The 26,728-nt window shown below is 53.4% G+C and overlaps 2 protein-coding genes across 2 annotated transcripts; both read right to left on the bottom strand.

Moving 5' to 3' along the window:
• Positions 1 to 1,927: 1,927 nt before the first annotated feature.
• SLC29A1 (solute carrier family 29 member 1 (Augustine blood group)) lies at positions 1,928 to 16,682 on the bottom strand. The gene is given in 15 exon segments (XM_025384265.1): positions 1,928 to 2,671; positions 3,083 to 3,282; positions 3,659 to 3,744; positions 3,979 to 4,087; positions 4,637 to 4,734; positions 5,219 to 5,297; positions 5,429 to 5,526; positions 5,613 to 5,747; positions 6,048 to 6,187; positions 6,303 to 6,505; positions 6,623 to 6,704; positions 9,076 to 9,155; positions 14,707 to 14,806; positions 16,598 to 16,631; positions 16,634 to 16,682. Coding segments are annotated over 15 exon segments (1,605 nt in total). The 3' UTR covers positions 1,928 to 2,559.
• Positions 16,683 to 18,133: 1,451 nt separating this feature from the next.
• Positions 18,134 to 19,430, bottom strand: MYMX (myomixer, myoblast fusion factor). Its single transcript, XM_025384117.1, has 2 exons — positions 19,401 to 19,430; positions 18,134 to 18,920 (listed from the first exon to the last, which is right to left on the bottom strand). Exon 2 carries the CDS (start codon positions 18,896 to 18,898, stop codon positions 18,644 to 18,646), a length of 255 nt encoding a protein of 84 aa, XP_025239902.1. The 5' UTR covers positions 18,899 to 18,920; positions 19,401 to 19,430; the 3' UTR covers positions 18,134 to 18,643.
• Between the last annotated feature and the right edge of the window lie 7,298 nt (positions 19,431 to 26,728).

Raw genomic sequence — 26,728 nt, 5'->3', positions numbered from 1 at the left:
CAGGAGGCCTAGGAGCTGCTTTTCCTAACCTCCTCACACCCTCCAGATTTACCTGTGAAAACACTGAGGTCAGGAGAATGGAAGAGACTGACATTTTTTAGCATTTGTGTTTTAAAATTTTGGGGAGAAAATACTCTAGTAATTTCCTTCAACATCAATTTAAGTACAGGAAGGGAGAAAGGAACTGTATCCTAGTTTTTCCTTTCAAATCAGTGCTGGGGTTGAGAGGAACCTACTTAGCATCCCCACCTCTATCCCAGGGTCACAAGCAAGGCCTGCTACCACATGGCTGGAGTGGGGCATGTGAGGACTGTGGAGATGAATTCTGCCTTGGGATAAGGCACATGCCATCAAGCCAACATTTTCCAAGTACCTCTGGGAGGCAGGTATGACATAGCTTGAAAAGCCAAAATAGGAGTAAAAAGTACACCCTAAGCTCAAAAACATGACAGTGATAGCTGGAGTAAGATAAGAACAAGATAGAAGTCACAACATTATGAAAGCTCTGAGGTGCAAAGAAATTGCACAAACTGGCTGTTGGTGGTAGAGGATCAGAAAACGCTCAGGACACAGACGCATGCTCCAGAGAGCAAGCAGCACCTGCTAGATTCGCTTTCAGATTATTCTTGTGGCCATGTGTGGAATGGACTGGAAGAGACCTGGAAGTCCCAATGGGTCAGGCAGGAGGTGGTAAAGCAACCTTAGGAAGAAATACAAAATTCTGAGGCACTGCTGGTGCTGAGGAAGGAAACCCATAGGGCTCTTTGGGGCTTGGGTACAATGAGAGGACTGAGGACAAGAAAGAGCTCAGGTTTGTACGTTCAGCTTGACTTACTGCCAAACAGCACTGCAGACTGGGGGAAGGATACTCAGGGAACCCCTCAGCTTTTGAACCTGATCCAAAAGGAATGCCTTGTTTTCCAGCACCTCAGATAAATACTCTGGTCTGACAAATGATTAATAGCATATGAACTTCAGTTCCCAGTGCCCTGGTATACTTAGCTACTCCATTAGGGCTTCAGAGCTCATCAAAGAGCCTTAAAAATGCGCTAACAGCCCTTAATGAGGCCTGAAGTTCTCAATTAAATTAAACTCCAGTGAGAAAGGAAGGACTGACAAAGGTGCCAACTCCGTAGCCATCCGCCGGCCAGGGCTGAGTGAGCAGCCCGCACTGAGAATTCAGGAATGTCTTCTGCTTTCTGGGAGGAGTCTGAGACTTGTGGGAGGGTAGGGGGTGCAAATTGCAGGGGTGCTGCACTGTGGCCAGAGCTCTGGTCCCACTTCCAGTCAGGAGGTCATTCTTGAGATGGGAGTCCCAGTGGTAGGGCCCTCTCCACTGAGACACTCTCATAGTTCCATATCAACCCACTCCTCCCTAGGCCAGAGTTTGGGTTGAGAAGGGGAGGGTTGGTTTCACTGTGTGGACACACAGGCCCCTTGTTCCCCAGGAAGTCTGGCAGGCTGAGCTTGGATGTCAGGGCTGGTTGCCAGGTAGGGGAGAACCCTCAGGCCTCAGCCTCTTCCTGCCTGGTGGTGTGGGAGTGCGGCCAGGAGCTGGCCAGTTTTGTAGAGTTCATTGCTGGGGCTGGGGACAGAGTGGAGGGGGTGGCAGTGAAGACAAAGGAACGATGGGGAGCTATCTCCATCCTCTGTCCTATGAAGCAAAGAAAAACCTGTTCTCTCTGTCTTGGCTAATAGTCTTGGTGTTCTGGTTCTAGGCCTGTCCCTCCCCTATGGCCCCAGCAGGGGGCATTGCAGCCCCTCTGAGGCCAGGAGGACTACCCACTCCCCCCTCCCCACCCCCGGGCCCTTGGACCCAGGTCCAGTCCTGGCCAGGGCCCAGCTGGGTCATGCTCATCTCCCGGACTCAGGCTGCCAGCCCTCTACCCACTCCAGGGCATGAAGCCACGGCTGGAGGACACAGGGAGCCAAGGAGAAAAAAACAAGAAAGCTTTATTTGAATCAGAGAGCCTCTGAAGGCACCTGGTTTCTGTCAAATATATTTTAAAAAAAGGCAGTAACGTGGCAACTGTACAGGGTACATGATGGGTAGGAACTGGGCATGGGGAGCTGGGAGGGGGACATGGAGAGAACACAGAGGAGGCGGCGCAGGGGAGAACGGAGGTAGGGGGTATATCAGGTCAAACCATACAACGGTCAGACCCAGCTCCTAGCCACCCCGGGACAGGCGGACAGTCTGGCAGACACTGACACAGACACACAGACACACACACAGAGACACACGTGTTCTCCAAGCCCAAGAGCCTCCGCTGGCCTGCACGAGCAGGGATCAGTCAGAGCCAAGAGTGGAGAAACTCAAGCAGATGCCGAGGCTACACCCCGTCCCTCCACTCTGAGCCCCAAGCCCACAATGTCCCCACTGTCTGTCCAAAGGCTCCCTCCCCAGGGCCTGGAGATCTGGGCCCAGCACACGCCGTGGAAAGCAGAAGTCAGTTAGAAGAAAAACCTCCAGACCAGTGAGGCTCACCCCTGGCAGAAGGAAGGGCAGAAGGCAGACAGGGAGGGAGGCAGGCAGTCCTTCTGTCCATCCGTCCTTTGTCACACAATTGCCCGGAACAGGAAGGAGAAAACAGCCCCCAGTGCCAGACCCAGACATAGGAAGAAGGCCATGATGGCTCCTGCGGTCTCCGCCTCAGCTGGCTTCACTTTCCTAAGTGGGGAAGGAAGGGCACGGCTACCTCAGAATGGCTGTACCCCAGCCCTGAGCCTCTGGCTGGAAGGAGGGGTGGGGTGGGGTGACTTCACTGTCGAACCTCATTCTGCTGATCAACCCATCCTAGCTGCCTAACCCCAACCTGGCTTCTCCTCCTTGAGGGAATGTGTATGGTGGGGTTGTCTTTCACTCTTTCCTGCGAGCCCGTCTCCACCTACACCCAAGTAAGCCTGGACACCCACCTCCACTACAGTCACTATCCCCTCAGCCTAGGAGCCCCTCCTGAGCCATCTCTCCTTTCAGCTCTGGGAGCAGGGACTCTCCTTTTGCCCTCCCTCTACTGAGTGTCCCCTACTGGAACTCTAGATCCTGTCTGATGCCACCAAGTTCCCTGCCAGCCCTACTCACTTGGGCCCGAAGCACATGCAGAGGCTGGCGAGGTAGCCGTTGGAGAAGGCAAAGGCGGCCATGAAGAAGATGAACCAGGCATCGTGCTCGAAGACCACAGTCAGGTAGTGGCGGGGCTTGATGTTGCACAGCAGCAGCAGCGGCACAAACACCAGCCGGGCCAGCACCAGGCTTGGCAGCCAGCGGCTGTCCTTCCCGGGCTGTGGGCACCAGGCAGGGCCTCAGCCCAGGCCACCACCCCAGGGCACAACCAGGCCCCCAAGGATCCATCTGGGGCCTCTCAGGACCTGAACTGAAACCTCAAAGCCTGGTTCGCCTTAGGGGGTTACTCTTGAAAGGGGCATGGTGGAACCTTCTGGAATGCTGGAAATATTCTATATCTCGATCTGGGCAGGTATGCATATATATATATTCATTAAGTTGTACACTTAAGACTTGTACTTAACTATACATAAATTATGCCTCGACTTTAAAACAAATGGTCCCCCTACTACCATACTTTCTTGGGTTCCCTCTCTGGGTCCAGGCTGGACTCTTACTTCCCACAGGGGCCTGGGGCCCTCTTCCTCCACTTACCCACATGAATACAGCTGTGAGGCTCCGGCCCAACCAGTCAAAGATATTGAAAGTCAAGAAACAGGACACAGGAATGAAGTAACGTTCTGGAAGAGGAGACGAATGGGTGGTTATCAGGCTCAGAGGCAGGTATAGCAAGCCTAACCTTCACTGGGCCTCAGCTTCCCCAACAGTAAAATGGAGAAGATGCTTCCAGCCCAGGGAAGGGCAAATGGACCCAGGAAATGGGGAGAAGGTGACCCAGGCTCCCTCTCTTCCCTACTTCCAGCCCAGCTCAAGATCCTGTCTGTTCCCATCCTGGGAACCTGTGGCCTCCTCACCCCAGGTGCTGCTGCCTGCAATGCTGGACTTGACCTCAACAGTCACGGCTGGAAACATCCCAATGGTGATAGTGAAGATGAAGCAGACAGAGAAAGCCAGGACTGAGATCTAGATAGAAGGGGTAGAGTCACCCAGGTGCCTGTGTCTTCATGGTGGCTGTGCATTAAAGAACCACGGATCCGGGCCGGACACGGTGGCTCACGCCTGTAATCCCAGCACTTCGGGAGGCCAAGGTGGGTAGATCACCTGAGGTCAGGAGTTTGACACCAGCTTGACCTGGTGAAACCCCGTCTCTACTAAATACAAAAAATTAGCTGGGTATGGTGGCATATGCCTGTAATCTCAGCGACTTGGGGGGCTGAGGCAGGAGAATCACTTGAACTCGGGAGATAGAGGTTACAGCGAGTGGAGATTGTGCCATTGCACTCCTGCCTGGGCAACAAGAATGAAACTCTGTCTCAGAAAAAAAAAAAAAAAAAAAGGAACCACGAACCCCACCCCTGGCATGCACACATGGGGGGCACACACGCACACACAAAAGAATCCAGGAGTGACCACTCTCAGGTCAGAAAGGGAGGAGATGGGTGGCAGAGGGAGGGAGCAAAAGGAGGAGAGAGAGGACAAGAGGTAGAAGGTAGGATAACCTTCCCTACATACATTTTTCAGGATGGCTTTGATAGAGTGGCTTTCGTTGGTGGGCTGAGAGTTGGAAACTGAAACTCCAGACTCCTCTTTGCCTACTCTTGGCTCCTCTCCTGCGGGGTGGAAGAATCTCCAAGTTGTGGGGAGGACAGAGCAACAGAAGACAACACAAACATTCCCCAAAAAGGCTGGGATCACTAGAAAGTAGACGCCTCCTTAACCAGTCCCAAACCAGTCCCAGCCGCACCCTAACCCTAAACCAGACCTCGCCTCCAAATCCCTACAGCTCAAGTCCCGGGGGCCTGGCCTCTCCCAGGAGCCTCAGGTCATGTTATTCCTCACTGAGGAATCTGAAATTGCTTCCCACTGCCTTTAGTCCAAACACCTCAGGCGTTCAAGGTCATCCAGGATCTGCCCCCATTTTATCATTGCCGGCCCTTATTTCCTATTGTCTTCCTCTCCCCACCCCAGTCCTTCGGTCCTCCTCTGGCTCAGGGCTGCTAGCTAACACAGTGCACTCATCTTTGTTCTCTTTGCTCGTGCTCTCCCCCGCCTGGTACACCATCCTCCACCCCAGCTTCCTCAGGCTCTTCAGACCTTTGCTAATGAGGTCCAACTTGGTCTCCTGCTCCCCAGGTCCTTCGAGCTTGAGCTGCTGGTAGTAGCGGTAGAATTCCTATCAAGTAAGGGAGACAGGGGAGGTGGATTCACAGGCAGAATCTCCAGAATCCCAGCCTCCTTCAGGTTTTGTCCTTAGAACACCCCAGACCTGTATACCCCAAACCCCAGCTCCCTCCATTTACTCACCAGGCGGGGCAGGCCCAGGTAACAGATGATGGTCAAAATGATAACAGCACAGGCTGTGATAAAGTAGCCAAAGGCACTTTCTGATAGCTCCGAGCCACCTGGGGTGGTGTCAGTGATCAGAGATAGGCCCCATCCCTTCTCCCCACCACACCAGGGCACTGGGCAGGTAGACAGCCGGACTTACTGGCAATAGCGCAGATCATGGCCACGGAGGCAAAGAAGCCTGCTAGGCCCTGGCCACTCATGATGGGGGCCGTGTAGCTGGCAGGCAGGAGGCCAGCCAGACCAAACAGGCTGCCCTGCAGGATGGCACCAAACGCTGGGGAAACAGGGTGGGCATGAGCAGGGGAGCTAGGGTTGGCGGTTGGGGGTGCCCAAGAAGACAGGTCCCTGTGATTCCTACTTTACTCTCGGTGGGCCTTGAGGCTGAGCTGCCCTTCTCTCTGCCCCCTCCCAGCCCTGGTCCAGGCCCACTCAGGCCTCTGAATCCCAACTGCTCACAGCATCCACTCCCTTCAGGCAGAGGCTGGGCTTCTCTCTGGCTAACAGTGGGTCTGAAAAAAGAGTGGGGGTAGTTGGGCACGCCTCCTCCCACAGGCCCCCTCCTGGCCCAGCTTACAGTTAATGAGTACGATCTTGATCATGGTGATGACAAAGAAGGGCAGAGCATCCAGCTGCACCTTCACCAGGATGGCAGTGATCAGAAACACCAGCAGGATGGCCACCAGGCTGCCCAGGATCCGTATGGACTGAGGGATCCTGCCGGGAGAGGCCAAGGGTGGCAGAAACAAGTGGGCAAAGCTGGGGCTCAGCCAAGGGGGTGCAAGACACAGTGAGGGTCAGGCTGGGGGCTGGGGAGGGGGTGGGCACTCACCTCTGATGCAGGAAGGAGTTGAGGTAGGTGAATAACAGCAGGGGCAGCATGGCACATAGGGTCATGACATTGTTGAAGATGACACTGAGAGAGTTCCGCTCAGGCAAGGGTGCTGCAGGGGCGGCTGACGCCTGGGCGTCCTTGCTCAGTTCAGCAGTGACCAAGGACACATTCTGGGACATGTCCAGGCGGTTTGTGAAATACTGCAGGAGTTGCAGAGAGGAGTGTTGAAATCTCTCTCCCTGTGCCTACCAGCAGAAAGTCAGATCCTGCGGGCACAGTGGGCAATGCCCCATGGAGCCCAGTCCCTCCGGCCTCACCTGAGTGGCCGTCATGAAAAAATTCCATGGGAGCAGTGTTCCCAGACCCAGCATGAAGAAGATAAGCCAGACAGCTTTGTATCTGCAATGGAGGAGAAAAGAGGGGCCAAGTGACGCACCATCCTGCCCCATTCCACGATGAGCCCCAGGGAAGCCCCTGTCCATCCTCAGTCTCTCTAGGTCCCAGGGCATCTGTGTTTGTGTCCATTTGCACGTGTCCTCTTACGGGTGTGGGGGGAGAAAAGGGTACACGGCTTGTTGGAATTCGGGGTGGGGAGGGGGTCAGGGTCATAGGACTGAATGGCATGGCTGACAGGACCATAGTTATCAGTCCTGGAAGGCCTGGGGGACTCTGCAGGCTGGGAACCAGTGTGACCCACACATCCGGAGATGGTTTTGTTTTTTTTGTTTTTTGTTTTTTTTTTTTTTTTTTTTTTTTGAGACGGAGTCTCGCGCTGTGTCACCCAGGCTGGAGTGCAGTGGCGCGATCTCGGCTCACTGCAAGCTCCGCCTCCCAGGTTCAGGCCATTCTCCTGCCTCAGCCTCCGAGTAGCTGGGACTACAGGCGCCCGCCACCACGCCCGGCTAGTTTTTTGTATTTTTAGTAGAGACGGGGTTTCACCATGTTAGCCAGGATGGTCTCGATCTCCTGACCTCGTGATCCGCCCGCCTCAGCCTCCCAAAGTGCTGGGATTACAGGCTTGAGCCACCGCGCCCGGCCCGGAGATGGTTTTGGAAATCCTGCCGAAGGGCTGAGGGCGGGTGGATGAGTGAGAAAGCAAGCATCAAGTGTCTTCCACCCCCACCAGGCAGGCTGGAAGTAATTATGCTGTCTGGTCAGGGACTGTGTTGCTCCCCAGAGAGGATTCTGAGGTTGAGAAACTCCCATACTATTCCGAACCTACAGGGGCAGGCGGGCAGGGTGCCTCAGGGCCGCTGTGAAGAGAAGGCCTTAGAGCTGTTTTCTTCCTGGCCAAACAGAACTTTGTAGTTCATACCACCCAGGGCAGGCCAGGAGGTATGGGGCCACTGGAGATCATCTGGGCCTCAGGGTATAAATAAGGGCTGCCCTCCTTTGGCCAGGGAAATGCCCCAGGCCCTATACTTCAAGGCCCTTCCGGGTCAGGCCAGCTTTTCCCAGGTAGGCCTTGCCTGAAAGCTGAGTAACCCCAGCCCAGCCCATGCAGATCTCCCGTTGGGTCTGCACACCCTCCCCAGAGCCAACACCAGCTCTTTTCAGAGATGGCAGGGATAAAGCCCAAGGCAGTGAGAAGACAGGCCTGGCCAGAGTGCAGGAGCCTGGACGGCTGGCAGGCCTCACACAGGAATGGAGTGGTGAGTGCCCCACGTCGTGAGCACGTCTAAGTTAATGCAACTGCAGTCCCCCAACCCCCTCATATACACGCTTCCCTTGGAGAAGCTAAAGGCTTGATTCAGAGGCCCAGAGTGGAAGGAAAAACTCCCGAAGTCACAAAGGAGAGAGGATCGGGGCGGGGGGCGCTGTGAAATGACTGAGCTGTGCAATAAGGCAAATGGAGACAGCGAGGGCTTCAGGGAACTGCCCACAGGAGAGCAGAGGTGGGGATAGACTGGGCAGGCAGCCTGGGAATGAAACACAGGAGGCAGGGAAGCACCCTGGGGCCTGGACTTACTGCCATGCCTCCTTAAATTCCCTTACTTCTAGATCCACTTCCTGGGAAGTAGATACTTTTAGTTCTATTTTACAGGTTGGAAAACAGTCCCAGAGACATTAAGCTACATGCTCAAAGCCCCCACAGGCACAAGTGGCCTAGTTTCATAGCCTTTGGCACAGGAGGGAGATGAGATGGGTAGGGCAGACGTGATGGGTTTCTGGGGCCTCAGCTGGAGGGAAGGACAGAGCCTGATGCTTTGAAGGAGCTTTGGATCTCAGGCATCACTTCCTCAGCCTTCTTGGGTCCCAGATCCCTTTAAGAAATTGAATTAAGCTACAGCCTCCTCTTCCAAAATACATATTCACAGTCATAACTGCAAGTCTAACTTGATTGGGAATTCACAGGCTCCAGAGGCGGGGAATTGAGAAGATCAGATCAAGAACCAGGGTGGGCCAGGTCATCTAAGGCAGAGGCCCAAGGGCAGTTCTGCCAGATGTACATTGGAAGGAGGGGTGAGGCAAGTATCTCCCCACAGTGGTGGCGGGAGGAGCCAGAAGCCGCTAACTGACTGGAGAGCAACAGTGGAAACACAGACACGCCAGGGAGGGACTGCTGCCCACGCACCCTGCCCTTCCCGCAGACCCCCCAGCCAGCACCCAGCCAAGGCACAAGGGGTCTCCGCCCCTGATGCAGACCTGACTCATAGCTACCTGGCTAGAAGGCCAGCCAGCAGTGGCAACCCCCAATTCCAAAGGACACCGCACCCAGATCCCTGAAAACCCATTCCCTGGATCCACAGCCCAGCCCCCTACCCCTTACCTGTCCTGAGGCTGGTGACTGGTTGTCATGGCGATGATGTTCTCGGTTTTGCCTGGCTGACAGCTCCCTCCCTCAGGGGCCTGCTGGGGGCAGGAACAGTGTAAGGCCCTGTCTTGGCCCTGCCACAGGCCTCCTCAGGCTCTTAGGGGGAGAGGGGGCAGGGCTGACAGAACAGGCCAGTCGAGGAGGTCCACTAAGACCCCCTCTGTAGCCTGCCCTCAGGACCACTCAACTTGACCCCCACCCAGCCCCCTGGCCCAGCAGGCCAGTCCTGCACGGCCCCCCTGCCTGCTCAGACTCTACCTGGCTCCCGGCCTGGCCGCTGCCACCGCTATTTTTATCCAGCAGCCGAAGCAGTTTATAAGCTGGGAAACAGGAGGGTGGAGAGCAGGAGGGAAGGAGGAGGAAAGATGATGGGAGGGAGGGAAAGACAGTCAAAGAAGGCAGGGAAGAGGACGAGAGGGGTCAGGGACAGTGATGACAAGGGAAGGAGGGAGACAAATGGAGGAGACACAGCAAAGAGGTCGGGGGAGGAGGAGGAAGGACACAGAGCAGGCAGATCTGCAGCAGCTGAGACAACAGCGATGATGGCTGAGGCCAAACCAGAGGCTCCCCAGGCCCCTCTCCACAAGTCTGGTCTCTCCACCCTCCCTGGGAAGCCCCTGGATTCACGGCTAGAGTGGGGCTGTCCTCTCCTGGATGCACCCCAGATTCCAGCTTCTCTGCTGTTGGCACCTTAACCTTTCTTTCCAGCCACTGCCCAGGAGCTTCCTAGTTGCTGGCTGGTTTTCCAGGAAAATATTTCATAATGGATGTGGGGGTACAGCCCTTCCTCCTCCCACCTCCTGACCCTAGGGTCACCTAGTCCTCCCTTAGTTCCTCTGTCACAGGCTCCTGTCCTCTTCCACTTTCTGAGAGTGACCTTGTAAAGAAGATTGGAGGGGTGGATCCCAAAGCTCCTATCCTTCTCCCTCAGCGTCCCTCTCCTGCTCCCTATTTGTGTAGGGGAAAATCCCCTGGCACCACCCGATTCAACAGTTTTCCCATTGGATGGCATGTTAAGCCAGGCAGATGTGCACTGACACATCCCCCACACTCAGGCCTAGCTGGGCCCAGGCCTTGCTGTTTGGGGTGAAAGGACAGCTTCCCCTCCCTCCCTTTCTGGGCACTTACCAGGTGCCCAGACTGGCCAGCGGAAGGGTCAGAGCAGAGCGAGCCTGGGCAGTCCCTAGGAGGTGCTCCTAGTTCAGGCTCAGGCAATGGGCCTTGTCCACGGGCTCCTGGGTGCGGATCCAGAATGAAAAAGGTGGCACAGGGCATATCAGGAGAGAGTCCCTCAGGCTTCCTGGGGCCCCATTCTGAGAAGGCTTGCAAGCAAAGAAGCAGAAGCACACCCAGGAGATAAAAAGCCACCCCTGTCACTTGGGAGATAAGAGAACAGGGAGTCTCAGCAGGGGAGCTCTCACAGGTGCAGCACTGCTCCAGGGCCCACTCAGACAAACAGTAGCAGCTGGGCACCATGAGACGTTCTATGGGCTCTCCCACTTGCCTGTAGTTCCTCTCAACCCTCGCTGGGGAAACTCCAAGCTCTCAGAGGTCCTCCTCGGCCCCTCAGCCCACACCTCCAGATGGAGGTAGAAGGATTCCTGCAATCACCCCTTCAACAAATATTTACTGAGGACCTCTGCATGCTAGCCAGGCACTGTCCTAGGCACCAGAGTGGTGAATAACCATATTTACATTTTCTAGGGAGATGAAGGCAAGAGGGCATTACTGGGGTGGGGGTGGGGGAAAGGCTCAGGTCTCAGGTTTTCTTTTTCCTTTTTTTGAGATGGAGTTTTTGCTCCTGTTGCCCAGGTTGGAGTGCAATGGCACAATCTTGGCTCACTGCAAATTCTGCCTCCCAGGTTCAAGTGATTCTCCTGCCTCAGCCTCCTGAGTAGCTGGGAATACAGGCTCCTGCCACCACGCCTGGCTGATTTCTGTATTTTTAGTAGAGACGGGGTTTCACCATGTTGACCAGGCTGGTTTGGAACTCCCGACCTCAGGTGATCCACCCACCTTGGCTTCCCAAAGTGGCTGGGATTACAGGCATGAGCCACCGCACCCTGCCTAGGTCTCAGGTTTTCTATTCGGTAGTAAGGACTCTTCCTTTAGGTTCTTACCTCATACCCGCATACCCTGTACTCCACCCCACAGGCAAGATTCCTGGAAGTAAAGGGCAGGTGCAACTTCAAAGCAGATGGAGGCCTGGGGTGGGGAGAATAGCTCCTGTTCTCCTGGGTAAAACTGGCTTGGGCTTAGAGAAGAAGTATTTATTTCTTCCCTATCCCCCAGCTACACCCCTGCTCTCTCTGTTCTCAGGAGTTCCCATTCCAGTCTTGGGCACAATTCAACTCCACCACGGGCAGCCCTCTCCTCCTGCCCACATCCTAACATTCAGCTGGCCAGCCTTCGTGTTTTGCTCGTCTGCCTTTGCCCAGCAGCAAACAGGGATCTGATACCAGCTCAGAGCATCCGGTGTCCCTCCAACTATGCTTTGGCCTGCTGAGGTGGGCCCCTGAAAGCAGCCACCAAATTGAGTACCTCCCTGCCTCCAGACTCCCAACACCTCTCCTGCAATTCTCCACTCCCAGGATCTCATATGGGGCCAGCCACTATCTGCAGATCTCTCGTCTTTTCCTCACAACCACCCATAAGCTAGTACTAGCACTGAATAGATTGGGCCAGCTGAAGTTCAGAGAGGTTGAGTAACTTGCCTGAGGTCACAGAGCTGGTGAGTGGAGGAGCTAGAATCCAAATTAAATGTTCAAGCTCCTTTTGGAATGGAGAGAGGTATAAAAGCTGCTTCTCAGCTAGCCCTGTAGACTGGGAGGTGGGGGGGAACTCTGATCCAATTAAAGGGAAAAATGAGGTGGAGACCAAGATCATTCCCAGCCTGACTTGAGTGTCAGGCACCTCAGCCCCGCCCCATCACACACATCCTGGCATGGGGAGCTAACACAAGCAGTAGGAAAGCTGAAGGGTCTGGAGGCCACCGAGAGGAGTAGGCAAAAGGACGACAACGGGGCTGGAGAGAGACCCCTAGAGGTGTGAGGGCAGGGTTGGAGCCAGCCTTGACCTACGACTGCTCTCTCCTGGTAAGCAAAGCCGAGGAGTGTGTGTCTTCGCCCTCTCATACACTCTGACAGTAAACCAGTAAATGAGGACGTGCGCTGGAAGGAGACGCCAGGGATACGACTTTAGCCAGTAAAAGACCCAGGTTAAAGAGACAGCCCCGCACCTCCGCTCGCGAGCCTCCATCCCCATCCCCATTCCCCTCCGCCAGCGCAGTCGGCGGCACGGCCCCTCCCTGTTACCGACCAGATCGATCGGGATCACCCGTCCACTCGCCTGCCCCTTGCGGGGGTCAACGTGACCGCAGTCTGTTTCAGGCCCGGGAGACAAGCTGTCCAGCCCAGCTCGGGTCCCGGTCCCCGCAGGGTCCTCTGGCTCCCTGGCCCGTGCGCGCCACGTGCTGCGCGTCTCCGCACGCTCCGCACTGGGGCCCCACCCGGCGATCCTTCTCCGGGCTGCGGAGCCGTCAGACCCGGCCTCCCTGCCCTCTGTGGCAAGCGGGCAGCGGCGTCTTCTGCCCTGGCGGTCCCCAGTCCCCGGCCCCGGGCAGCACCTCCCTGAGAAGCAGTGCTCCCGCGTTGAGATCCGCGCGCTCTTCCTGCAGCTTCCCGCGCCCGCCGGGGCACATTCAAACCCGCCCTCCGCTGGGCCCGCCCCGCCCTGAGCCCACTGCCACCTCCCTCCCTACACCCGCGAGCCCGCGGCCCCGCCCCCGGGCCGCCCCGCCACCCCACGGCGACTCCGCGCGCTCTGCGGTCCCCACACCGAGCCCCTGCGCCCCCAGGGCCGCCTGGTGGTGTTATTTCGGTAGACAGGACCTCTTTGGGCCCTGCCACACCAAGGTTGTCCTTCGTGTGGGGCACATGGGGCTGGAGGGTACAGCCACACATTAAGAACCTGAGCAGACTCCCATAAAATCTACCTCGGGACTGTTCCATTTACACACCCGCTACTCAGAACGGCCCCGACGCCCTACGGCCCACTCCACCTCAGATGTTCCGTTATCTCTTCCCAAGCCCCGCCCACGCCGCGCTTCCTCCACACTGCACCTTTTTCCTCCCAGCGCCCTCCCTTTCAACGCCCCCTTCTTTCTTTCAGTCCCCCTCTTATTTTCCTTCAAAACTGCTTCTGTCCCCACCTCCCATTTTCTGTGACCAGCATGATGGTTTCCCCATCCCTGACACATCCAGTCCCAGCCACAGACGCGCAAACACCACACCACCCACAACTTTGACTTGGAGGGGGTATGTGCCTCTGCCTGTGCTTGTGTGTGCGCGCGGAGGGGGACAGGGGCACAACCCTCCAACTCCCTCATAATTCACCCTTTCTAAATCCAGCACTTTGGAAAACTGAGGCACAGCTGGGGATGGGAAGAGAAAAAGCCAGGAACAGCCTTACATCCTGAGTGAATCCTATTGTCCCAGCCGTCCTGAGAGGCGGAAGCCTTGCTGATCACGTCCTCCACTAGCTGAGGAGGAAGGTGTGGGCGTGCTGAGGGGTGGTCCAGCAAGTGCCTCCAAGGGAGGGGGAGGGAGGCCCTCTCTTTGGTTGAGCAGTAAATGGGGTAGGGTGGGGTGCACTCCCTGCCCTTCCAGCAGCACTCAGTGCTAGAGCGTGATCCTAAGGCTGGAAAGGTCCTGAGGAGAAAATCCAACCCACGCTGCTCACCCCATGCCCACTGACCCAAAGGGCTTGTCCCCTAGAGAAGCCACAGACACTGATTAACAATTGGCAGTACCTCGCATCATAGGGATAAGGTAGTCCTATCCTGTCCCCAGAGAAACAGACAGAGCCCTAAGGAGAGAGGTGGCTTTTCTGCTTAGGGTCAGTGGCTCTCCCCAAGCTACTCCAGAATGGGTGTCCCCAGCCTTGTGTTTCCATGCCCCACAGAGATGACACACATATCCCTTCCCAACCCTCACCCACCCCACCCATCCCCCACATCCCCGCCAGCCCTAACCAGAGGGCAGGAAGATGGGTTTGGGTGGTGTTTTTCTAGGCACTGCTCCGTGACTTGAGAGTGGCTTCATGTCTGTCCACAACCCCCTAATTCCCACCCTCATGTTTGTCCAGTCTCTCTCTCTTCCTCTCCTAGCCCTCCTCTCCCCTCTGCCTTGGCCCCCTTCCTCGCTCCCCACCCTCCTTTCCTGGTCTCTGGGTCTGTGGGGGTGGCAGGGCTAGTGGTCAGAAGATCTGCCAGGCATGGCAAGGCTGGTGGCCAGTGGCTGCAATTGTGTACAAAGGGGACTGGAGGTGGAAGAAAACTGGAGGGAAGTGGTGAGGGTCTCAGGCCAGACTGGGGAAGGCTGGTTCCTCTCCCCACCCGCGCTGGGGCCCTGCCGGCTAGGCGGACGGCAACAGCCAGTGCTGTTATTGTTGGAGAGAAGTCTATCTGGCATCCATCCTGCTGGGCCCCTAGCCAGCACCCACACCCCTCTGTAGCCACCTCCCAAGCAGAGGAGGTTGCTGGGTGCCAGGGCCCCCTGCTGAACAGCCTGGGGAGCCCCAACTCACACAGGCCTTGTCTGGAGTTTTTCTAGCCAAACCTTGCCAGCTCTCTTCAGTCTCTGCCTGGTCTTCTGGCCTCTCTCCCTCCCTGAGCTCCCTCAGGTCCCTGTCTAAGGGGTGGGGTGGGAAGGGTTGGTCCTGCTGCACCCCTACTCTCCACCTTATCCACCACCCTATATGGGACGGTGGCTTGCCCCAGACTCCCTCCCCCACTTGGCAGGCCCCAAGCATGACTTACCACCTCACACACAGTCCTCTCTCTCCCCAGGCCTGTGTCCTCTCAGCTGTCACCAACAAGTCATCTGTGTTTGCTGGAAGTGTGTTTGTTTGGCCTGGGGGTTGGTAACCAGCACATGTCTCATGACCGTCTATGTTCTCAGTTGTGTTTGTGACTATATCTCCATGGCCTTGTGACAGGGCTGGGACTAGGGAGAGGCCAGTAAGGCACTTGCCAGGGGTGTAAAATGTAAGGGGGAGCCAAAAACCTCATTAATCAAGATAAATTTTAGGCCAAGAGCAGTGGCTCATGCCTGAAATCTCAGCACTCTGGGAGGCCGAGGTGGATCACTTGAGCCCAGGAGTTCAAGACCAGCCTGGGCAACATAGTGAGACCCCATCTCTACAAAAAAATTAAAATAAATTAGCCAGGCATGGTGGCTCGAGCCTGTGGTTCCAGCTACTCCAGAGGCTGAGGCGGGAGGTTCACTAGAGCCCAGGAGGTCGAGGCTGCAGTGAGCCATCATCCTGCCATTGCACTCCAGCCTGGGCAACAGAGCAAGACCTTGTCAAAAAAAAAAAAAAAAAAAAGATAAATTTTAATGTAACCATAAGTTTTTTGTTTTTTGTTTTTTTTTTCCTTTGAGACAGAGTCTCACTCTGTCACCCAGGCTGGAGTGCAGTGGTGTGATCTCAGCTCACTGCAACCTCCACCTCCTGGGTTCAAGAGATTCTCCTGCCTCAGCCTCCTGAGTAGCTGGGATTACAGGCGTGTGCCACCATGCCCAGCTAATTGTTTTTTTTTTTTTTTTAAGTAGAGACAGGGTTTCACCACATTGGTCAGGCTGGTCTCGAACTCCTGACCTTGTGATCCGCCCGCCTCAGCCTCCCAAAGCACTGGGATTACAGGCATGAGCCACCACGCCCGGCCCTTACCAAAATAAGTTTTAATGCAATGTCTACAAATCAAGATTCCATGATGCCAAGTGCAGTGGCTCACACTGTCATCCCAGCACTTTGGGAGGCCAAGGTAGAAGAATCACTTGAGCTTAGGAGTTCAAGACCAGCCTGGGCATAGTAGGGAGACTCTATCTCTTAAAACAAAAACAAAAACAAAAACAAAAACTAGCCAAGCATGTTGACACATGCCTGTGGTCCCGGCACTTTGGGAGGCTGAGGTGGGAGGATGTCTGGAGGATGACTTGAGTCTATGAGGTCGAGGCTGCAGTAAGCTGTGGTCACACCACTGCCCTCCAGCCTGAACAACAGAGCGAGACTCGGTTTTTGTTTTTGTTTTGTTTTTAAAGACTCCATGGTGAATAAAACATCAAAAATTTTTAAGTAAAGACAGGTGTGGGTACTGGCTCGGGTTCAAGAAGACTTAATTCTTTGTTCAGCTAGGTCTGGGCTGGTCTTCTAGCCTAATTTTCCACACCTCTTCCCCCTACCCTATGTTCCTGGGGCATCTGTAAGTGGTTGGGGAGTTTGGGGAGGCAGTCATCTAATAACGGCCTTTGAAGTCCCAGAAAAGTGGCCCCGCATCCAGAAACCAAAGATTCAGACTCCCCTGAGACGCTGTAGCCCAGCAGGTTCCCCTACTGGCCCCCTGTCCCACTGGGCAGCGTGGGAACAGCGCAGACCTCGCCCCCACCCCCAGATCCCCCGGCCCCGCCCAGCGCACCTGCTGAGACTGTGGAGCGGGCATCCGGACTTGCGGGGGACGGAAATTCCCAGGCCTGCAGGCCCCTAGTTCTCTCCCTCCTCATCTCGGGGCTGGGGCCATAGCCACGGCTGGAGAGCGCAGCCCGCGCCGGGCTTGACCGGTGCGGGCCGCCGGGCGGAAGAGAGGCTGCAACAGGCGACCCCAGCGCCCGCCCAGAGCTCCGCAGCCGGCTCTGTCCAGTCCTCACGGCTCGGGGGCGGGGAAAGCAGAGCCGACTCAGTGGGAGGGGCCCGTCGGGCCTGACTGGCAGCCGGCGCCTTTGGGCACCTGAGGCTTCGGAAAGGGACAAGGTTAGGGGCCCAGGGTCTCGGACTCCCTTCTCTCTACCCCTCCCCCTAGGTCGCCTCCCTGAGACCTGGGAGCACGTGCACTGGCTTTGAAGACTCCCGAAGGAAGCCGATGGGGTGGTGGGGAGGGACGGCGTGCGGCTGGCAGAAAGCCCCGCAGGGCTGGGAGTGGGGCACACAGCTCAGGGCTCACTTCTTCCCCAACCAAGCCTTCTGACAGGTGTGGAGAGGCGACTGGAATCCCGACAGGGTCCTGTACTCCTCACTATCCTCTGAACCTAGATAGAGCCCAACATTCACCCAGAGAGAGAGGATTATTGCCTGGAAACAATAAACAAATTATCCGGAGGCTGGGATGCAAATGTATCTTTTTTTTTTTTTCCTTAAGACGGAGTTTCGCTCTTGTTGTCCAGGCTGGAGTGCAATGGCGCGATCTCAGCTCACTGCAACCTCCGCCTCCCAGATTCAAGCGATTCTCCTGCCTCAGCCTCTGGAGGAGCTGGGATTACAGGCATACGCCACTACGCCCAGCTAATTTTGTATTTTTACGAGAGACGGGGTTTCTCCATGGTGGTCAGGCAGGTCTGGAACTCCCAACCTCAGGTGATCTGCCTGCCTAGGCCTCCCAAAGTGCTGGGATTACAGGCGTGAGCCACAGCGCCCAGCCCAGACTGTACTTTGTTTCCTTAAGCATGTTGATTGACTCTTCTGGGTCTAACTCTTATTTGACCCCTCAGGGGCCTCCCACTAGGGAGAAGGAAATGATGAAGTCAGTTCTTAAGGCCAGTCACCCACCCCTAGCCTCTTCAAGGGTGGGATGACCCTCAAGGGGATGGATTTCTGCACTGCCTCCCTGGGTGGCCTCCCACCCAGTCTCTTAGCAAACGTATCACCCCTCTTCTCACCACCACTAGCTGAGAAGTCCTCAAACTCGCTGGAGGACATTTTCCTCCCTACTGTTCGCTAGCCAGGCAAACTTCCTCCTAGACTCAAGCCATTTCTGGGTCACAGTGTGACATGCTGACCGAAACTAAGCAGGGGGAAACAACTTCCAGGCTGTGAAGACTGAAACCACAATGGAATAGGTAGCAAAATAAACCCTTGTACAATTGTCCATCTCTCCTCTCCCCCACCCCCACCAGCTGCCAGGCCAGGTTAAACTGTTTTGCAGGGCAACAGTCTGGGTGATTAGACTTTCAAAGGCATGGAAATAATTCAAATCAAATATTTATTGAGCACTTGCTGAGTGCTGGGCTGTGCAGGCAGGTCTGCCTCCATAGGGAACTCAGATATTATTTTAAGGTAGGTCCTGAGTCTGGAAGACAGTCTGGATTCAAATCTTTCCTCTCTGCTAAATTGTCACTTGTCCCTCAGTTAAGCATTGGGAACCTTGATGTTCTAATTTGCAGGGACGGCAGGGGTGGGTGGGTGTTAGTTCCCCTCCCACCTGAGGCCAGAGGTGATTAGGAGTGGTCTTTGGGAGGAACTCCTGGAGGACAGAGGAGCAATGATCGATTTCATGCTAGATGCAAGGCATTCTTTCAGAAAGACATTTCTGTTGGGAGTGGAGAGGCATGTCTGTGGCAGATCCATCTCATGCACAACCCTCACTATATCTTCTGTCCACTGGGCAGGCTTCGGTCAGTGCTGGTGCCAGGATTATCCTACTCCAGAAGAAAGCATTTTGTGGATTCAGCTGCTGCCAGGACTCGTGGCCTCACTTCTGGGGGCCTAACCTCTCCCTCCTCTCCAGGCGGTCCACTCTTGAGGCCTCCCCAGCGTCTGGCGAGTGTCGCTGGCTGAGAATGAACAGCAGACAGCCCAGCAAAGCCTCTCGCATGTCCTGGGAGCCCAGGCGGCGGGCCAATCGGCGCAGCAGGGGCAGGAGGTACTGGCGGGCCAGGCGGGCGACAGGCAGCAGCAGACGGGACAGCAGCAACCGAAGCAGCAGTGGGAACAGTGGCGCGGGCATGGCAGGGCCAGTGAATCAGTGCCTGGGAAGACAACACAGACTTTAGGCTTGCATGTCCTGCTTCCACCTCACCTGGCAAGGACATGGGGTGGGCAGGAGGTCCCTCTCCCTTCAGTTTACACCTTCCTGCTCCTGACCTCAATTTGCAGGTCGTTTTTGCTTTCATGAAGCCCTTTCTCTTGGCAAGGCAGCTAAGGCAGGAAAGTTCTCACCATAGCACAGACAGGGAGACTGCACCAAGGAAAGAGTAAACCAAGACGTACAGCTTGCCATTTCCAGCTCCAGGCATTCCTATTGCTCCCTGGCCTCTCCCTTCCTCTAGTCACCCCCTCCTCTTCCACAGCCTCCATGCCCCTGGAATTCCCTAACCCTTCTCCCTCAGTCTAGCAGGAGTTCTTCTCCAGGCAATTCTAATTTTTCTTTTGGGGCTCCTGATCCACCCTGACCTGACACTTCCTGACCTCCCAGTCCCCTATCCCCACCAATCCATGGCAGCTCTCACCAGGCAGAACTGCTGCTCAGAATCAGTCTCTGGCTGGATTTGCCTGGAGTGGAGATAGCCCCAGTGGATTCAACATGGAGGTAGCCCCGCCCTGCTCTGCCCCACCAATTACAGCCTGCCTGGGTTGGGGAACAAGGAAGAAACAGCTGTGTTCTAGCACCTGGTATATTGAGGGGAGCGGGCAGCTGGGCTGGCCCCCACTTCCAGTCTAGGGGGAGGAGAGGGCAGGGAACATATGCAGGATTTCCTGCAGAGTTGGAACCCAGATTGCACTTTTTTTTTTTTTTTTTTGGAGATGGAGTTTTGCTCTTTTTGCTCAGGCTAGAGTGCAATGGCGGGATCTCGGCTCACTGCAACCTCTGCCTCCTGGGTTCAAGCCATTCTCCTACCTCAGCCTCCCAAGTAGCTGGGATTATAGGAGTGTGCCATCATGCCAGGCTAATTTTTTTGTATTTTTAGTAGAGACGGAGTTTCACCATGTTGGTCAGGCTGGTCTCGAACACCCGAGCTCAAGTGATCCACCTGCTTCGATCTCTCAAAGTGCTGGGATTATAGGCCTGAGCCACTGCGCCCAGCCCAGGCTGCACTTTCTAATTGTGTTTCCTTAAGAATGTTGACTCTTTTGTGCTCCAGTCCTCTCCGCTGTAGCCTCAGTAAGTGGGAGTAACTGGAAGGAGTAACTGGAACAGGACAATATATGAGACCCGCTTGCCTAAACCTCAGAAGTAGTAAGTCTACAGCCCACACACACACCCGAACACCAGGCATGCTCAGAGTGGCCGGGACAGGGAGACTAGGACCCAAGCCATCCTCCCATTTCAGTCTCCCCAGTAGCTGGAACTACAGGTGCATGCATGCCCAGTCAATTTTTTTTTTTTTTTTGTAGAGACAATTTCTCACTATGTTGCTCAGGGCTGGTCTTGAACTTCTGGCCTCAGTTGATCCTCCTGCCTCAGCTTCCCAAATGGATGAGATTACAGGCATGAGCCACCAAACCCAAATTCTAGTTTTGCATAAGTGTATTTTTTTATATTAAGGCTAATTTGTAAAACCTTTTAAATAAATTCATTCAATTTTAGTCAATTTGACTATACAAAATTCTTTCTCCCAATGTTCTATATCCATTCAGGTTTTTTTATTTTCATTGATAATTGTTTATATTTATGGGATACAAAGTAATACTTCAATACATGTATACATTATGGAATAATCAGATCAGAATAATTGGCTTATATATCTCCTCAAATATTTATTTTTTTGTAGTGACAGTATTTACTTTTTAAACTTTTTATTTATTTATTTATTGAGACACGGTCTCACTCTGTCACACAGGCTGGAGTGCAGTGGCAAGATCATGGCTCACTACAGCCTCAGCCTCCTGGGTTCAGCTGATCCTTCCACCTCAGCCTCCCCAGTAGCCACTACAGGTGCATGCCACTACGCCAGCTAATTTTTGTATTTTCAGTAGAGACGTGTTTGGTCATGTTGCCCAGGCTGGTCTTGAACTCCTGAGCCCAAGTGATCCTCCCCCCTCGGCCTCTCAAAGTGCTGGAATTACAGGCATGATCCACCGTACCCAGTAGATATTTTAAATCCTCTCTTCCAGCCAGGCATAGTGCTACATGCCTATAGTCTCAGTTACTTGGGAAACTGAGGCAGGAGGATTGCCTAAACCCAGAAGTTCAAATCTAGCCCGACCAACATAGCAAAACCCTGTCTCTAAAAAGAAATTCTAGACTAGGCACGATGGCTCGCATGGGTAATCCCAGTACTTTGGGAGGAGGAGGTGGGCTGGATCACTTGAGGTCAGGGGTTCAAGACCAGTCTGGCTAACATGGCAAAACCCCTTCTCTACTACACACACACACACACCCCCCCACCTCCCTGGACATGGTGGCGTGTGCCTGAAATCCCAGCTATGCAGGAGGCTTAGACACAAAAATCGCTTGAACCTGGGAGGCAGACGTTGCAGTGAGCACAGATCACACCACTGCACTCTAGCCTCATCAACAGAGTGAGACTTCATGTCAAAAAAAAAAAAAAAAAAAAGCGTTTTTTAGTTGTCTTGAAATATATAATACATTGTATTAACTATAGTCACCTTGATGTGCAGAACACCAGAACTTATTTCTCCTATCTAGGTATAGCTTTGCTCTCACTGAGCAATGCCTTCCCTTTCCTCTTGCACCTCCCATTTCCTTCTTTCATTCTGAAACAACCTTAAATAACCTCCAAACTAGACAAAATTAGTATCTTCCTTTACCCCCCCAAAAGTCTTATGCTTTATAAGTTTCTTAACCAAAAGTATGCGTTACTTTTCTTTCGTATTTTGCATACAAAGTTTCTCCTTTAATTTCTAGTTTTAACTACATATACTTAAAATTCTTAACCCTTAGTAACCTTAATTTCTAGTAAAAATAGGAAGTAAGCAGTCACAAACTGTTACAGCAGCGTTCTGCAGATTGACAAATCTATAAATGCATCATTTTATTTCTGAAAATACGTGCTTTCTCATAGTATAATTTTATTTGGACAGGGTCTTGGTGTACTGCCCAGTGGAGCCATCATAGCTCACTGCAACCTCAAACTCCTAGGCCCAAGTGATCCTCCCCACCTTGACCTCATCAGTAACTAGTACTACTGTGTCTGGAAATGGTGGGTTCTTGGTCTCACTGACTTAAAGAATGAAGCCGTGGACCCTCCTGGTGAGTGTTAAGTTCTTAAAGATGGTGTGTCCCAAGTTTGTTCCTTCAGACTTTCAAATGTGTTTGGAGCTTCTTCGTTGTGGCAGATGCCTGCTCTCACTAGGAGTAAAGCTGCAGACCTTCGTGGTGAGTGTTATAGCTCTTAAAGACCCAACGCCTGAAGTTGTTTGTTCATTTTTCCCAATGGGTTCTTGATCTGGTTGGCTTTAAAAGTGAAGCTGCAAACCTTGATAGCGTTACAGCTTATAAATACAGTGTACACCCAAAGAGTGACCAACAACATTTGCTGTAAAAAGTGGAAATCTAACGCGTTTACAAGGATCCCACCAGATTGCCGCAGACTAGCGCTGGTAACCTGCTTTTATTCCCTTACCTGGCCCCACCCACATCCTGCTGATTGGCCCATTTTACAGAGAGCTGATTGGTTCACTTTACAGAGAGTTGATTGGTCCGTTTTGACAGAGTGCTGATTGGTGCATTTACAATCCTTGAGCTAGACACAGAGTCACAGAGTGCTAGTTAGCTAGATGCAGAGTTAGCTAGATACAGAGTACCAACTGGTGTATTCACAAACCCTGAGCTAGACACAGAGTGCTGATTGGTGCATTTACCTCTAGCTCCTTGAGCTAGACACAGAGTCACAGAGTGCTAGCTAGCCCTCCAAGTCTCCACTAGGTTAGCCAGATACAGCATGCCAGTTGGTGTATTTACAAACCTTGAGCTAAACACAGAGTACTGATTGGTGTATTTACAAACCCTGAGGTAGACACAGAGTGCTGATTGGTGCGTTTACAATCCTTGAGCTAGACACAGAGCGCTAGACGGACAAGTTCTCCAAGTCCCCACTGGGTTAGCTAGATACAGAGTGCTGATTGGTGCACATACCATCCTCTGGCTAGATATAAAAGTTCTCCAAGTCCCCATCCAGTTCAGGAGTCCAACTGGCTTCACCCAGTGGTGATCCTGCACTAGGGCTGCAGGCGGAGCTGCCTGCTAGTCACGAGCCGCGCCTGCACTCCTCAGCCCTTGGGCTGTCGAGGGGACCGGGCGCCACGGAGCAGGGGCCGGCGCCCGTCGGGGAGGCTCAGGCCGCGCGCGGGAATCCACCGCAGGGAGAGGAGCTCAGACATGGCAGGCTGCAGGTCCTGAGCCCTGCCCCGCGGGGAGGCAGCTAAGGCCCTAGGAGAATTTGAGTGCGGCGCCGGCGGCCTGGCACTGCTGGGGGACCCGGCTCTACCTCGCAGCTGCTGGCCCAGGTGCTAAGCCCCTCACTGCCCTGGGCCGGCGGTGCTGGCAGGCCGCTCCGTGTGCCGGGCTCGCCGAGCCCGCGCCCGCCGGAACTCACACCGGCCCGCGAGCGCAGTCCCGGTTCCCGCCCGCGCCTCTCCCTCCACACCTCCCCGCAAGCAGAGAGAGGAGGCTCCGGCCTCAGCCAGCCCAGAGAGGGGCTCCCACGGTGCCATGGCGGGCTGAAGGGCTCCTCAAGCGCCACCACAGTGGACGCTGAGGCCGGAGGCCGAGGAGGCGCTGAGAATGAGGGCTACTAGTACATTGTCATCTCTCAATACTACGGGGTCTTGCTCTGTCGCCCAGGCTGGAGTGCAGTGACATGATTATAGCTTACTGGAGCCTCAAACTCCTGGCCTCAAGGGATCTTCCTGCTACAGTCTCCCAAAGTGCTGGGATTGCAGGCCTGAGCCACTGTACCCTGCCCCAGAGTACAATTTTGAAGTGGCAAAGGATGTATTTACTAACAGACCCAGATATCTCTAGTTCCTTTGTAATAAGAAGACAAAAGTAGGTAAACTTATGTTCAGCAATTATATGTTTCAGTATTTTATCTTGTTGGGAAATGATCTAGATATACAACGAATAGCCATCACTTAATTTAATGTAGTATAACTTTAGGAGAGTAAGTTACTGAAGAGATTTGGGAATCAATTTTTAAACAGACATATTATAAAACGTAATTATTGGCCAGGCATGGTGGCTTACCTGTAATTCCAGCATTTTGGGAGGCCAAGGTAGGAAGATCCCTTGAGGCCCGCAGTTGGAGACCACCCTGGGCAACATAGGGAGACTCTCTCTACAAAAATAAATATAAATATAAAACCATCAGCCGGGAGTGGTGGTGCACATCTGTTACTCAGGAGGCTGAGACAGGAGGATCGCTTCAGCCTGGAAGTTCGAGACTGCAGTGAGCAATGATTAAGCCACTGCACTGCAGCGTGGGTGATAGAGGAGATCCTGTCTCCAAAATGAAACAAAACAAAACAAAACATGATTACTGTTAAAAGGTACATATATCTGCTGGACATGGCAGCTCACGCCTGTAATCCCAGCCCTTCGGGAGGCCGAGGTGGGCAGATCACAAGGTCAGGAGATCGAGACCATCCTGGCTAACACGGTGAAACTCTGCCTCTACTAAAAATACAAAAATTTAGCCGAGCATGGTGGCTGGTGCCTGTAGTCCCAGCTGCTCAGGAGGCTGAGTGAGGAGAATGGCATGAACCCAGGAGGGGGAGCCTGCAGTGAGCCGAGATCACACCACTGCACTCCAGCCTGGGCGACAGAGCAACACTCTGTCTCAAATAAATAAATAATAAAAGATATATATATATATACACACATTTTCTTTTTTTTTTTGACACAGAGTCTTGCTCTGTCACCCAGGCTGGAGTGCAATGGCACGATCTTGGCTCACTGCAACCTCCACCTCCCAGGTTCAAGCAATTCTCCTGCCTCAGCCTCCTGAGTAGCTGGGATTACAGGCACCTGCCACCACACCAAGCTAGTTTTTGTATTTTTAGTAGAGATGGGGTTTCACCATGTTGGCCAGGATGGTCTCAATCTCTTGACCTCGTGATCCGCCTGCCTTGGCCTCCCAAAGTGATAGGATTACAGGCGTGAGCCACCTCAGCCTGCCAAAAGGTATATTTTAAAACTTTTATCCTATTTACATATATTTAAGTTGCTTGTTCTTAACAATTATGCTTGGGCAACAATTATGCATGAAAATCTTATGAAACATTAGACAAAGCTAGCCATTATCAAGTTATTTCCCTGATAACTGTTTTATAGCACATGAATGTTGAGCAAATATCATGAAAGCGAAAACCTGCAAGTTAAATACATGGGATTTTGGCTGGGCGCGGTGCCTGTAATCCCAGCACTTTGGGAGGCTGAGGCCAGTGGATCAATAGCTATCCATGGCTCCGAAAATCAATCTGGGGACTATTTGCCTGTTATCAGGGATCAATCTTCTGGAGGTCCCTGAGTCCATTAAGAGCAGGAAGCCGGGCACAGTGGCTCACACCTATAATCCCAGCACTTTGGGAGGCTGAGGCAGGAAGATGGCTTGAGCTCAGGAGTTCAAGACCAGCCTGAGCAACATAACCAAACCCTCTCTCTACCAAAAATACAAAAATTAGCTGGGTGTGGCGGCATACGTCTATAGTCCCAACTACTCAGGAGGCTAAGACAGGAGGATCACCTGAGCCCTGGAGGTGGAAGTTGCAGTGAGCTGAGATCATGCCACTGCACTCCTGCCTGGGCGACAGAGTGAGACCCTGTCTCAAAGAAAGAGAGTGAGAGAGAGCAGGATAGCCTAAAGTTTAGTGACTGAGTGGGAAGAGGGATTAGTTCATAGGGCCTATTCCTAGGTGATCTGCCACTGTGTAGAGGGTACTGTGTCTTCTGAACTTGTGAAAGGGCAGACACAGAGTGGGGAGCATAAAGGTGAGTGGGGAGCCCTCTGAAGCAGGCAGAGCTTGACTGCAGAGCCCTGGCAATGGGAGCCTTAAGGAACACCAAAGTGATCCTTGCCACCCATCCTAGGTGCTTCTGCCAAAGTAACTCAACCTATATGTCCCAGGCCTGGAGACCAGTGCTCTCTGTAATTCTTTCAGGGAAAGAGAAGTTAAAACAGGCATCTGGTGTTTAAGGGATTTTCTGAGGAAGCTGGAGGAGCTTGGGGAGTTTAAGGAATTTGCTGAGGAAGTGAGGCCAGATTTTGAGGAGGGCAGTTTAGGGGGTCTAGAGATCCAAGAGATCTTCTGGAGGGCCAGGGCCAGGGAGTTGGGGATAAACAGGAGTATTAGAAGGTAGAGAAGGGGATTTATGGTGGATTTGGATTTCAGTTTTGTTCTAACTGATTTCTGTGTTCTTGTTTTATGATCTCATTAAGGGAGTCCCCAAGGTTAACCTTTATACCACTTTTCAATTTGATCTTCCCATGGGAATTAATAAGTTGTTTAGGAGGAGAGCTATAAATTTTTTTTCTTTTTCTTTTCTTTTTTTTGAGACAAGATCTCACTCTGTCGCCCAAGCTGACATGCAGTGGTGTGATCAAAGCTCACTGCAACCTCGACCTCCTGGGCTCCAGCGATCCTCCCAGGCTCAAGCGATCCTCCTACCTCAGCCTCCCAAAGCGCTGGGATTACAGGTGTGAGCCACTGTGCTTGATCAGTTTTATTTTTCTCAAATAGTACCAATTTGTTTATTCCAGAAGTGACTCAAACCAATAAGCTTTTTCATTTAAAGCCCCGGAGGAAACGTTCCAGGCTTGGAATAAATCTTTTTTTTTTTTTTTTTTTTTTTTTTTTTTTTTTTTTTTTTTTTTTT

This window comes from Theropithecus gelada, chromosome 4 (assembly GCF_003255815.1).
Source record: "Theropithecus gelada isolate Dixy chromosome 4, Tgel_1.0, whole genome shotgun sequence".
In the NCBI taxonomy this organism is placed as follows: Eukaryota; Metazoa; Chordata; class Mammalia; order Primates; family Cercopithecidae; genus Theropithecus; species Theropithecus gelada.
Note: the sequence above shows the minus strand (reverse complement) of the source record. Positions and strands in the feature narration are given on the sequence as shown.

Bases quoted from the DNA above. Each gene is read 5' to 3' on its own strand.
- MYMX (XM_025384117.1), bottom strand. From the start codon at position 18,898: ATGCCCGCGCCACTGTTCCCACTGCTGCTTCGGTTGCTGCTGTCCCGT.